This window comes from Magallana gigas, chromosome 7, assembly GCF_963853765.1.
Source record: "Magallana gigas chromosome 7, xbMagGiga1.1, whole genome shotgun sequence".
Taxonomy (NCBI): Eukaryota; Metazoa; Mollusca; class Bivalvia; order Ostreida; family Ostreidae; genus Magallana; species Magallana gigas.
In genome coordinates, this window is record NC_088859.1 from 12,728,350 (window position 1) to 12,742,312 (window position 13,963).

Sequence of the window (13,963 nt, forward strand, 5' to 3'; positions counted from 1 at the left end):
AGGTACATGTATATGGTATACAAACATGCAGTTATTGGTGTCAATTGGGTACATCTTCTTCATTGTCAATTTGTTTATACAAGGTTTTTATAGGCTAAATGTTAACTACCAGTTAACTAGTTCCATGTTCAACAGTGCTGTTAAAACCACAAAAATCAAAGCACCTAGAAATCTTTTCTCCTATGAAGGAAAATGTTGTAAACATTTCTGGTGCAGAGTAAACAAATGTATGTGTAGCTTCTATTTGTAAACATATTTCACAAAAGAGCAATGTTTCCCAAAATACAGGGTATCTTATTGGAAGCTGAATTATTTCCTGAAGAGAAGCAATGGTTCAGTGGTAGAATCCATGACACACATACCACTGGATCTGGATGAATTCTCTAAGGCTCTCACCAATGTGACCAATGTCAAGGGTAAACCATACCAGGTCAAGGTCATCACTGGGACTGTAGTAAGGTCAAAGATGATGTTCTCTTTCCACATGACAACAGAGATTGGATATATGCATAGGGAGAAATTCCAGTCATCTATAAAAGCGGCTTGGATACGGATGCAACCAGGTAAAAGCTTTTGTTTATCTACTGCATTACATTTGCAATTATGTTGTAATTTGTATTTTAATGTCCAGCTTTGCTGTAGAGCTATAGAAAATAAATGAAAGTCATCACTGGGATTTCCTTTATTTTGTAGATACTCTAAAGGCTGGGGAGATTTCAGTTAGAATTTACAGGAACACTAGATTTGTGGATATATTAAAAAGGTATTTTAACAATGAGTCATGAATTGCCATTGGCATTGAACGCTCTGAGCAGAAATAAAAGGACAATAAGCTAGGACAATTTTAAATATTTTACAGAAATGCAGTTTGGCAGGTGGATTATGTGATTGAGAAATCCAGCAGTAAGGTGGATCCTCTAGAACTCCCCCCACTTCCAATCGCAGAACTTCAGAAGAACCTCACGTTCCACAACCCCCGAGGTGTCCTCTATCAGGTGGTGGACACGCCCACTGGTCTGGTTGACTACAGGATGCACTTTGGCTTGTTTGTGTCCGTGGAGGTCAAGTCAACAGATTTTGTCCACTTCAGTTCTGCCCTAGAGCACTACTGGGCCTCCAAAGGTACATGTAGTTTAATGAAATTTAAGCTTAAGATATTACATGATTTATAATTATTCAATTTTTTCATGCCAAGAGTCCTCAGTGATATAATTGCATATCTTTTTTCTTTTTCGTGTATTTTAGATGGTTATAGAAATAGTTCAGCCGCAGTATATTTCCAGGAAAGATATGTTAACAGTTATGGGTGAGTATGATACCGTAATTATTTTAGCTATATTTATTGGGCTTCACATTATTTACCTCTTAGTTTTGCAAAAAACGATATGATGTACGTATGATATAGAAAAAATACATGTATTCTATAAAGTTTAGGAGATAAATTGCTTTTATTTTCAGTTCAAGTTTGAAAATGCATCTTTGTCAATTTCATTAAATTCAGGAATACAAAGGTTATTGAAACTTACAGTGTAACCCCTTTATTTTTTTAATTTACATAGGTGAAAACTCTTTTTAAATTTGTAACCAACAGGAAAATGTTGTGGAAAATGGTAATATTCATGAAGAAGGGTGGTGCTTACCTGGACTCAAGGACATCAGAGAATGTGAACACCACCCATCTACAGGGCAGCATCACGGCCGTAGACTCTCGTGGTCACAAGTACCAGTTAGTGGAAGACCGATCGAACACTCTCAGGAGATACGATGCCGGCTTCTCTTTCCTCCTCTCTCGTACTGTTCTGAGATCAGACCTCATTCATGTGTCCAATGCTCTCAAAGAAACCTGGACTCAGACAGGTTGGTTTACCACTGGAATATTTAACACTTTAAAATTGGAAATTTTATTTTTGTGATGTTGTCAAAGCATAGGATGTTCAAATAAATTTGGAAATACTTGTACCTTTTATATTAATAAAGCACATTTTGCATTGGAGTATATACATATACATATCTTATGATAACCAGTGAAACAGACACAGAAAGGTTAATATTTTGTATAATTTGTAATTAGAAGCAAATTTCGGAAGCTACCTTTTGGTCCCTGATACTGAAACATTTGTATTTCAGAAGTAGGACTAAGGAATATGACAGTGGAAGTCATCAGTCAGGAAAATTACTATACCTCAAAAATGCAAGTATACCATGTGTAAGATTATCATCTTTTGATGCAACTTTATAGAAGGTAATTTCATGTTAAATTGCTACTTTAAAGAGTGTAATTTCATGAGAAATTACAAATGAAATGATCTTGAAATCTTTTTTGAACCAAACCAAATCTTTTAGGGGTCTTACAAGCAAGATTCTTTACTTCCTGTCCGTGGATGGCAGCTGGGTGGACAGTGGAATGCTGGGTAATGTGAACGCGACGATCCTCCAACAGAAATTAACATCCCTGTCGACTAGCCACAAGTACAAGCTGGTAGTAGTGACGAAGGAGGACTTGTACAGATATGAGTGGCTGTTTACTCTGGATCTGTTGGTACCTCTCCTCTCTGTGGACTACCATAAGATGGAATCTCAGTTAGCAGCAGCATGGATGGCAGATAATTCAACAAGTATGTAATTGTCACACCATTGTTGAAATATTTTAGTACGATATAAGTTTATGGAACGTCTGTATAGAAGTTATAAAAGTATTATAGAATCATTTACATGGTATGTTTTTCGTCTCTCTCCTCACCTTGTTATCTAAATGAAATATTTTGTAATCACACCTTTGCATATTTTCAGATTTTAGGAATTTGACCATCAAAATTTTGCACCAAGAGAGTTTGATATCTGGACAAGGGTAAGTAAATTTGTGAAAAATATTTTTTTAAATCAGACTCTTTGAAATAGGATGACTTTCTTTCCTTTTAAATGCTTTTGAATTGCAATTGATTTCTATCCCAGTATGGTTTGTTATCTCTATTTCCTTTTCGTTCAAAATTACAGAGTTCCAGTGTATCGTATTCTATATTTTATGAATGGAGACTCAAAAGTGCAGAGAGCCACACAGCGTAGTGCTTTAAGCTCGTCTATGCTGACTCGGAATGTAACGCTACAGAAACCAGGGGCCAGCTATAAGTACATAGATAAACTGTACGGAGGTGGAAGTGATCTGTTCCGCTACACAGATCTGTTCAGTCTTCACTTCAGGGACAGGGTGGCCAACTACTCTCTACTGGAGAGTCAGATTAAGGAGGCTTGGAATTCATCTGTTAATGGTAACCTTATCAAATTAGTGATCTTTTGTTTTGAAGTAAATGTTCTTATTTCTTATAATTATTTACTGGGTAGAGTTAAATAAAATAATTATCATTTAAGAGGGCCTGATGGTCGTTGCTATTCATAGACTGTACAGATCTCCTTTATAAGAAGAGCTCTATATAAAAAATACATAAATTTATAAGGTAAAATATTTGGATTTTTTTCCTTACTAAATAATAGTTGATAGCTAAGGCCACACCAATATAATTTCTCGTTTGTTGGACATCCAACAAAAAAAGGTAGGAGCGGGCGAGCGTTAAAATAGTATAATTATTTTTATTTGTATGCAAAACTTTAAGGCGGTACATAAATAAATTTGTGCGGACTATTATATTTTTTCTGTCCCATACTGACTGTGTAACTAATAATACATGTATTTCAAAAATGAAAGTGTTATTAATTCATGCACTACAGTTTTGTCATGGTTTTGTATTGCAGTTGAAGGTGAAAAGATAGCTAAAGTGTCCATTGTTGGTCAGGAGAAGATTCTCTTAAAAAATGGGTCAGTACTAGCTTTCTGTGATAAGAAATGTCCTGTTTCAATTCAGAAGTCATGAAGAGCAATCTTATTTTTTTTTCTCCACCAACTTGATAGTGAGTACTATAAATGCTGTGAGAAGTGAGTACTAAATCAGTGATTCACTTTTTTGCAGAGACTCGGCATTCCAACTGTTGTATCATGTGGAGAGCAGAAACCAGGACTACACCATTAACAGACCTCTGATCTTGGGTCCTTCCCATGATGCACTGGTCAAACATGTAAAAGTGGAGGGTCCCACTGGGGTGGCCAAAAGAGTGCTGAACGTGACCGAGGGGTTCCGAATGTCCCAGGTGTTCAGTGTGGTGGTCAACAGACAGGTGTTTATGTCTGACCAGTCCAAGTTTGAAAGCAGCCTCCTTCATTCCCTGAAGAGTCAGTGGTCAGGTACAAAGATATTCCAAAGTGTTCATCTCCTCCTCACACACACACACCCCCCCCCCCCCCCCCCCCCCCCCCCGGTTCTCTCTCTCTCTTGAAAAGGAAGGGCATTTTATCTTTATAAAAATATTGGTTACCACCAAATTTGCATCAAGTTTATGAGTCAGTAGTAGAAGGGGAACAGGGGTGCAGAACTATTGCAGTTTTTGGTAGTGTTTTTGTAAACTTGTCTAACTTTATATTTGTAGATGTCTCTTCCGAACTGTCTTTTACTGTCAGATCCAAGGAGAGAGTTGTTGACAAGAGTTCAAGGTGAGGACACATGAAATATTCAAGAATAGGGGTTAAAATTGTGAAATTGAGAATTAATGACTTTCAACACTGATTGTACTATTACTGATTTATTATTTATTCTACTACAGAAAAATACTTTGGCGATACAGTTATGTGGTTACCTCTAATGGACATGCCCTGGATGTTTCCCGTCATTATGGGGTCAGCAGTACGACCTTGACCTCTAACCTAAATTTCACTTCTCCAAGTAAAGGAAACTATGCTGCAGTCAATACAGAAGTGGGATCCTACAAGGAAATGTTCTCGTTACAAGTAGAAAACATTCAGAGTACCTTAAAAACTCAAAAGATTTTAGAGGAAATGAGAAAGATATGGACAGGAAATGTACACGTTGCTGGCAACTTATTAAGAGAAGAGTATCTTTCCATAGAAGGGTAAGTTTTTATATGTTTATTTGCTAAGGCATATATTTCATACCTGTGTAGATTTTTCCCCTATGTCACAATGAAATATGTATCAATCTCCCTGATATTTTTGAACAATCTTTGATGTTTAAGAGCAGACTTTTTTAAATTCTGTGCTTATTGACATTTATGAATTTAATTAATACAGAATTAAGTTGATTACTGTAAACTTTATACTCCTATTTATAAAATGTTCTGTGTTATAAGTTGTAAACTTTCCTTACATAGTTTAAAATCATATAAATTCAGTAGCAGCTGTAAATTCATTTCTTTAAAACCTCTGATAGAACACTTAAAAACTTCTGATGGAACACTAAAAAACTCTCAAATGTAAGCATGCATGTTTAAAAATGATTGATTTTTTTTTCACCAGGGCACCTGTAACAAAGTTGAGTTACTTTGTGGAAAAATCTAGCGGTTTACCAGTGTATCCCTCCGTTACCAAGCCCCCAGTGTACGATTCATTGGCCACCAGTGTAGGGGTGAGGCTATTTACAAGAAAGTCCTCCCTGCGGTACTCTGACTGCTTCAGACTTTATGTCGGTCTCCCTCAGTGGACAGTGGACAGGTCCAGCGTAAAGAAGGCCCTCACTCAGGTCTGGACGACACACTCTCCAGGTAAAGAGACAGAAAATGTTAATTAATTAAAGATTAACTCAAAAGATGCAGATCAAACAGTTTACCTGTAGTCTCTGAGCTTTTCTTTCATGTGCGTTTTAAAATTATTTATAATAACCTGTCTGTAATTTGTATTGTTTTTATTTGAAGATGTGAATTTATTTGTGATTGTAATATTTGCAACTTCTTATTTTCTGTTCAAAAGCTGTACCAATATCTAAGTTTTTTTTTCTTGCAGCAACCAAGAACATAACTATAAACCTTATTAATGGAATGGATGCATTTGTTGGGAGTTATGGGTAAGATATGCATAACAAACCTTAAAATAAACTACAAACATTATACCATTGTTTTTGTAAAGATGAAAACTGACTTTAAAGCAAAAATGTATAAGTATTTCTTCATGATTTTAGCCTTAGATTGTCAGCCTTCCTATACACTATTTCCTACCAGTCTGCTGGACAGACAAGAGTTATGACCCCTGATATAACGATCCATCCAGAGAGTGAAAAGGTCCAGACAGCTCTGTCTTCCCAGAAGTCCAAGCTGACCTTATATCGGTCCACTCCGCTCAGAACCCGCTCCTTATTTCAAGTATCTGTGATCCACCAAAGGAATGTGACAATGTCCGTTTCACATGTTCAGAAGTTGAGCGTTATGATCAAGGGTGCATGGAACAGTATGGTACAAAATAAAGGTAAATGTAATTTCTAAAACAGTATTATATCTGAATCATCAGGATGATAAATTTTATGGCTTATTACAGGTACTGTTAAAAATTGAAATCATTATACCTTGTACATGTAGGAGGAGACAAAATTATCATAGCTATCTTAAGTTACCTCACTAAATTTAGAAAAGAAGCTTAAAATGTAATCATGAGACTCTGACATGTCAATCTAAGGTCTATGGTACTCAGGTGACTGTTAAGGCCTATGGACCTCTTGTTTATTCAAATATGCATATTTTTCACCTATTTGACTTCTATATATTTATTATGCATTATGCTATCTATCATAATCAAATGGATTTCTGCTAGTTTGAGAAACTTTTCCAAGGTGTAGAGCTACCTTAGGGAAAAGACTTGTATCTTATTTTTACGTGGTTTTAGAAAGATGTAGGAGTACTTATAAGGATTGTTCCAAATTTATAAGATTTCATCTGATGCTGATATTGATTTAATTTTCTTTTATTAACAGTGGAAACTGCAATTGTTTATACACAAGCATACAGAACTTTGAATGGAAGGTAAGGATATTTAAAAATACTGACATTGTTTTGCTTCTAAAGAAATAAGCTTTAGGAGTGAGGAAATTTACAGTAAATTTTCTTTTCAAGGTCACCTATCACAAGGTTATACTATCATGTCCAACAGAACAACCAAACTGTTGAACCATGGGAAGACAGGGTACAACCTGCCAAGTTGCATGAAAGTCTGGCCAAACTGTTGCAAAATGACTCCTCTCTGAGGGACGATTTTATGATGAGCAGCCAGGCAGAGACCAAGGTGTATACTCTGTTTGTTCAAGGTCATCAGAAGGATTTCTCAGATATACGTACAGCCATTCAGAAAAGCTGGCAGAGTAGTATCACAGGTAACTGCCTTGAAGATTGTAAAATCTGACATTGTTTGTTATATTGTAAATTGTCTGTAAAGTAATTTATTTAGTGGAATCAAGGGTTTAAATAGTGGACTTCTTGAAATTCTTAATCAGTTTTAAAAAAATTGTTACTACCATTTATGTAAATGTATGTTACTGCCATTCATATATGTGTATCTGTAAATGTTCTGCCTCCATCGTGTCGAAAGATGGAGGTGAGACTTGTTTTTAACATTATGGTACTACCTGCTATTACCAATAGGTATACCAATTGATGCATCAAATTTTGCACCTACTTGCACACCATAGAACTTAACTCTGAAATATTTTTGTAACAAAAAATAAATGTTAATATCAATCGTGACGTAGGCTTGAAATCAGACATTTTCAAAAATTGTTATTTCAAAGGGTCAGTGGTAGTTACTACACATGGTTCCCATAAATATGTGAGTGATGAATGGAGAGATGTCACCAAACTTAGCTACACTGTCACAGTCAATGGATCCAGTCCAGAGACACTGAAAATCTCACCTCCATCTTTTGACACGATGGAGGCTGAACTAAAGAAAGTGAACAAAGCGCAGTGCCCCTGCTATGCAAAGAAAGCACAAAAGGAGTACTTGTTGGGAACCAAGACCTCCATAAAAGTCAATAAAGTCCAGGAAGCCATCATGTCTGCCTGGACCAGCAAAAATCCAGGTACCATTCATTCTTTGTTATTGTCCATATTTTGTCTTGAAATATTTAGGTCTTTGGGTAGAAAAATTACCAGAAATTTCGAAACAATATGAGTGTCTTCTGTAAAGATGTACGTGATAGATTTTTTAAAGTGAAAATTTTTAGAGGATTTCATTGTTGTTGACGAATATTCTGTCACATGTACAGGTATACAAGGTCAGAAGTTGACAGTGAGAATCAAGGATGTCACAAGTCGACAGAAGAGAGAGACAGACAGTGCAACAATAAAGACCAAGCTAGTGGGCAAAGACAAGTATGAAAATGATGAATTTAAATAAGTGTTTCTACTCGAACTAATAATATTGATCCTTGTGAAAGTATGTAAGGGATTTGTTTTTAACAGAAATCTTTATCCGTGTTTACAGTAAGGAAATTACACCTGTCCACTATATGGTAGCACTGGATGGTCATGACCCTGATCCTACTTTTGTGGACACACCCACCAGTAATGACCTTGCACAACCTTTGAACCAGGCAGGTGCCCCTCCTTGTGGCTGTAGCCCAAAATTGGCAGGAAGCTTCCAGTTGAAAGGAGCAACCAACCCTACTGACAAGGGGAAGATCTCAGATGCCATTGCTGATGCTTTTGCAAAGGAAAACAAAGGTAGAGGATCTGATCTGAAGTTCACACAACTTCCATTTTATGTTACCTGCACACAAAGATTATGTATTATGATTAAAAAAAGTAATGGTTAACATTTTTTTCTTTTGTTGACAGATGTAAACAAGAAAGATATCAAAGCTGATGCGAAACTAAACAACACCAAGAGTAATGGGTAAATTTTCAGTTATAACTTTCCTAACCTACATACAAATGGGATCCTTTTAAATCTTTAATTTTATGTCCTCACCGCTTTTCATTCATTTTCATCAATTTTAAATTTTTTCCCAAACATAATTCCTCTGCCATTCTAAGAAGTATTTTGTAAAAGGAATTAATTTTGAATTTATATTTATTGACTTGAATTTGATTCATAATAAGCATTACAGAAATGAAGATAAATTTGAAAATCTTTACATCATCAATTACAGAGAGGATGTGACGGTAGTGGATTACACGGTCCAGCGAAGTGATGATGAGGCAGTGGAGAACTTGAGGTCACCCAAGCGTGTCGACCTGGAGAGAAGTCTGAGTACAGTTGGGAAAACCCTGTACTCTAAAGCACCGGCCCCTCCCCCAGAAGAGGTGTGACATTGGTTTTATTTACAACATGTATAGGTCAATGTCACAAAGTGAGATTTGTGTGGTCATACATGTACATATTGGAAGAATTTATGCATGTATATATATATACTATATCAGTCAGTTTCTATATCAACCATGTGTTACAGATTTTTTTTAAAGTGGTTGTGTATTACGTTAGGAATAATATTTAAAACAAAACTTTAGAGTTTATATTATTTGCAATCTATTCAATTTGTCTATCAATGTTAACACTGCCATTATGCAGTTTTATGGACATTAATTCAGGTGCATTGGAAAGAAATCTCAACAAATCCAATTGTATCGTAATATGGAAATACATGTACATAATTAATAGTAAGAAATAATGGATACATAATTATGGTTTATGTGAATGTTGTAGGAGGACGACAAGAAGCTGGCTATCTATATAGCAGTGGGTGTGGTGGCCTTCATCATTCTAGTCATGATTATCTGCTATGTTGCGTACATCAGAAGGTGAGAGACTGTAGTATATTATACCTCTCCATAGAGTTAACTTTTACAGCCTATGATATTTTTCATAAGCATATCTCTGTTTAAATGATTTCAAAGGAATTTCCAATAACGCTAAGATAACTGATCCAGTTATTATCAGTGAAATTACATTCCCAGCTAAATGTGTGATCGAATACATAATTCATAAGACCTTTCATCATTACTAATACATTAAAAAATGCATGTCTTGCTCAAGTCTTAGCTGTGGGTACATAAATTTTGATGTGAAGTTTGATATAATAGATAAAGGTGCAATTTGTTCACTGATCAGTCATAAATTTTTAATATCTTTTTAAGCAGGCGAAGGAAGAAGGGCAACTTACTGAAGAGAGAGCAGACAGTGAAGGAAAACAATTTCTTTGACACGGAACATTTCAGTGAGCCTGCCGCCTCTCACATGTATGAGAATCCACAATACGAGCCAAGCCCCGTCAAGCAAGATCTCAGAAATGTGTGATAAGATCATTCCTAGGTTAATATCTTTGAAAACATAAAGTTGTTGACAAGTAGATCTGGGAAGATCATAGTGGTTCTAGGTTCTTTTTGTTCATGATTTGCCTCACTTCCGTGAAACTTAAACTTCAGTGATTCAGAATTATGGGTATTAATCTTGCCATGTGAATTGTTGCATTTATTATCAGTTAGTGTTAAACTAGAACCATAGTGACCTCTACTTTCACAAGAAACCATGAAAAGTTGACACTGGATACAGTTAAATCATTTTACAGTACCGTATTCTATCTGTCTCAATGGCTTATCTATGCAATCAAATAGCAGATCTCAAACCTTTCTCTGAAATGCTGGGAAACCAACAGTTACAATGTTTTACATCATGTTTTAAATTCAGATCATTTTAAATCTGATATTCAATAAATGAGTCCTCCTAATTCTTAGAAGAAAAAAATTTCATTCGGATGATTCCTACTAGAGACTTATTTTTACGACTTTGTATGCATGATGTGGTGACAGTAGTGCTTCCGTCCGTGTTCTTGCCTTGTCTCAATGTCTGACCAACTATTTCTCTTGCCAGCTGTTTATTCTTAGATGAACTAGGTGTTTTAATTTAGATTTTTTAAATGTTTTAGAACATGCAATATTGTTTGCAACATACAATTAAGGTTAATATATACCTGGTTTTTGTTTTTTTGTGGCTAGCACTTGGTTATTTCGAATTACAATTATATAACTGCATGCGTTTTGTTTTGTAGATATGAGAACTGATCCATTTATCAATTATTGTAAAATCTTTTTTTATGTTCCCAGTGAAAAATATTAATATTATATTCTTTTGATAAAGTGGTTGTAAGGAAATTTAGAAAATATATTAAATTACAGATGATATATAAATATGGAATATATATAGTTCATGACTTAAGTGCTGCTTTTCTTTTTTGTGTTTTCTGTGTCACTGCATTATTTATTGATGTGTGTAATGTGTAAATGTAATACATGTATGTGTAAAGCTTTAACCAGGGAATAAGAGGAATGCATGTTATCTTTGTGTACTTGCCAATATGAAGAACAAACAAGTTGTCTCATCTTTAACACAGGATTGAGTGATATTATGAAAGGAAATGTATGTGTGTATTATCCTCTAATGTAACTATAGATTTATGGCATTTTATAGTCTACAGGGAAAATATTATTCATATTGCCTGTATAGGGAAATATTTACACATGTACATGTAGTTTTTTTTTTAATTGTTGGTTTCACAAATTGCTGCTATTTTATGCAAAATTGTTTTCAAACATTGAATTATTCATCCAACATTGTTTACAAATGCATACAAATAAAATATTAAGTTTATATTAGATGCAATTCACAATGTCTTTAAAACTTGAATTAAGGAAGAATCACTTTTATGGCATTATTATATACATGTACATGAACATCTATTAAAAGTTTAATTTACCTCATGTAGTTATTTGCATAAACTTTATCGGCAAAGAATCCTATTATAGGTTAGGATATATTAATTAATACTTGGTACTCTCTATGGTTTGATATCTATATCATATTTTGTTATTTTGTTGTGATTAGTGCATTTTTAGAATAGTCTTTCAAAACTGTCAGATATGATCATTACATTGCTTTGGAGTCTAATGAAGAGTTGTCTCCCTTCAAAACACAATCTTACTCGTAAAATCCTTGATGATCTTAAGCATGTTTAAAAATACAGAGAAAATTACATATTTTGTTGAAAGTCATACATTGTAAGTGTCTTTACAAAAATAAACTTATTATTTTTATTTACATGTTGTTTATGTTTTTCAGTTATTAAAACATTAAATACAAAAGGGACTGAACTTTGATATGGTTAATACTGGCTGTACAGACTTTCACTACATAAATGTTTGGTACGTTAAAGTTCATTACATTTAATAGTACATGTGCTCGAGAAAAAATGTCTGTGTCATTTGTAAACAGATAGCCATGCTATGACCTTGAATTGCTAGTATTACATAATGGTCACTATGATATTTATGTGTACCTAAATACTGCGCACTGAATGGTATTAATGATAATTAACAGAATGAACTCTGTGACTCTTGTAGCAATGCGTAGTATTCCTAAATGATGTTATGAAACCAGGTGCATAATACGGGCATAATAATATCCAAATTGAGAGTTTAACAACAAGTGACATATTTGGCGATTCTGTGTCTGCAACGATAGCTCTAGTACTCTATATTGAGTCATGTATTGTGTATTCTATATATTAACCTTTGTAACCTTTTATGCCATGTATGAATGAACGTATTATGAGTAAGTGATGCCTCATACTAGGTGGGGGACTCCGAGACCCAGGACTCTGAGACTCACATCCTGCATCCAGACTCTTTGATTGGCAGTTTTGACAGTTTTGTTACTTTATTTGGAAATAAAATATTAATCTTAATTTTGAACACTAAATGTTCACTCATGATCGTCGTATATGGGCCGAACTAGTCAAAACTGTCCATCATAAGTAAAACCTTATATACCCATGTAAAATGATGTTGAAGAGATTTAGATAGATCCCGCATATAGATAGAGAGATTCCGCTTATAGAGATTCTGAGACTCCTGATTTGGGCTGCTATTAGCTGATGTAATTGTAACTATACGATCACGCTTAATAAAACTGCTTGAGAAAGAAATATATACTGGACTTATCATCACTAAGTTTGAGCTGACCCTTAATAGGATCCGTGAGACAGAAGGCTTACACATTTTAATGTGGGTCTGAGTTGAGTTATCATAAAAATTTCTTTTCAAATAATATTTACAAGAATAAATATTTAAAGTTAGTCAGGTAGGAATCATGTTCTATCATTTAACAACAAACACATCTATCTATCAAGCAGGTTTGAGTGAGGTAGGAGATTTTTTTAGCATCCTTGATATTGGAGATCAGGCTCTTCATATGAAGCTACCTCTGCGTTCCATTTATAATATACTATTAGTTAAATCAACTATGCAAGCTATTACATGTATCTATAAAACATGTGACCTGTTCCAAAAAACTAAACCTCATCCAGCATCCGAAACCTATAGCTCAGATTCAGCATTCAAGCCTGTCATGGGCATCAGTATCATAAGACGCATCATCCATGCAAGTTGGGCGAAGTTAGGACCAGTAATAACTAAGATATAATTTTTAGCATCCTTGATAATGGAGATCAACCTCTGCATCTGAAGCTTTCTCTGCAATTCATTCATATTATAGTTTAATCAACTATACAAGTTTGAAATAGTACTATTATCTATTAAACATGTGACCTGTTCCAAAAATCTCAACTTATCCAGCATCCGAAACCTATGGCTCAAATTCAGCATTCAAACCTGTCAGGTGCATCAGTATCATAAGATACACCATCGGCCCAAGTTTGGTGAAGTTAGGACCAGTAGTAACTAAGATATAATCATCAGAGGGCACCTGCTTCAAAAACTTTAACCAGCTCTTAAAACCTTAACCTCCTCCAGCATCTGAAACCTTTGGCTCAGATTCTGCTATCAAAGGGCACCTGCAACAAAAACTTTAACCTACTCCAAAAACCTTAACCTCCTCCAGCATCTGAAATTAAGGACCCAGATTCAGCATCCAAGTCTTTCAAGTCCACAAGTAGGTCCAGATGCATCATCCATGCAAGTTTGGTGAAGATAGGACAAGTTATAGCTTAGATACAGGACCTGCAACAAAAACTTTAACCAGGTCCGGACGCCGACGCCGGGGGTATAGCATAAGCTCCCCCTGACTTTGTCTTGGTGAGCTAAAAAGTTACAACCAAAGAACTTTAATTCTGTTTTTACTAAAGCA

At 35.0% G+C, this 13,963-nt stretch overlaps 1 protein-coding gene across 3 annotated transcripts in view; it reads left to right on the plus strand.

Annotated features, from left to right (window-relative positions):
* LOC105342777 (uncharacterized) overlaps positions 1 to 11,917 on the plus strand; it is a 33,803-nt gene extending 21,886 nt beyond the window's left edge. Inside the window, exons 38-62 of one of the 3 annotated variants that reach the window (XM_034454986.2) lie at positions 289 to 563; positions 694 to 763; positions 860 to 1,122; positions 1,246 to 1,306; positions 1,592 to 1,857; positions 2,128 to 2,206; positions 2,344 to 2,615; positions 2,791 to 2,848; positions 2,995 to 3,266; positions 3,748 to 3,811; positions 3,963 to 4,234; positions 4,477 to 4,540; positions 4,651 to 4,956; positions 5,360 to 5,604; positions 5,843 to 5,903; positions 6,018 to 6,301; positions 6,804 to 6,852; positions 6,943 to 7,199; positions 7,614 to 7,904; positions 8,091 to 8,196; positions 8,309 to 8,547; positions 8,662 to 8,719; positions 8,976 to 9,129; positions 9,530 to 9,624; positions 9,961 to 11,917. In XM_034454986.2, coding sequence (XP_034310877.2) covers positions 289 to 563; positions 694 to 763; positions 860 to 1,122; positions 1,246 to 1,306; positions 1,592 to 1,857; positions 2,128 to 2,206; positions 2,344 to 2,615; positions 2,791 to 2,848; positions 2,995 to 3,266; positions 3,748 to 3,811; positions 3,963 to 4,234; positions 4,477 to 4,540; positions 4,651 to 4,956; positions 5,360 to 5,604; positions 5,843 to 5,903; positions 6,018 to 6,301; positions 6,804 to 6,852; positions 6,943 to 7,199; positions 7,614 to 7,904; positions 8,091 to 8,196; positions 8,309 to 8,547; positions 8,662 to 8,719; positions 8,976 to 9,129; positions 9,530 to 9,624; positions 9,961 to 10,120 — 4,321 coding nt within the window. In that variant the 3' untranslated portion in view covers positions 10,121 to 11,917. The remainder of the gene's footprint in view (positions 1 to 288; positions 564 to 693; positions 764 to 859; positions 1,123 to 1,245; positions 1,307 to 1,591; positions 1,858 to 2,127; positions 2,207 to 2,343; positions 2,616 to 2,790; positions 2,849 to 2,994; positions 3,267 to 3,747; positions 3,812 to 3,962; positions 4,235 to 4,476; positions 4,541 to 4,650; positions 4,957 to 5,359; positions 5,605 to 5,842; positions 5,904 to 6,017; positions 6,302 to 6,803; positions 6,853 to 6,942; positions 7,200 to 7,613; positions 7,905 to 8,090; positions 8,197 to 8,308; positions 8,548 to 8,661; positions 8,720 to 8,975; positions 9,130 to 9,529; positions 9,625 to 9,960) is intronic. The other 2 variants (XM_034454987.2, XM_034454988.2) reach the window with 2 other exon arrangements.
* Positions 11,918 to 13,963: the final 2,046 nt, after the last annotated feature.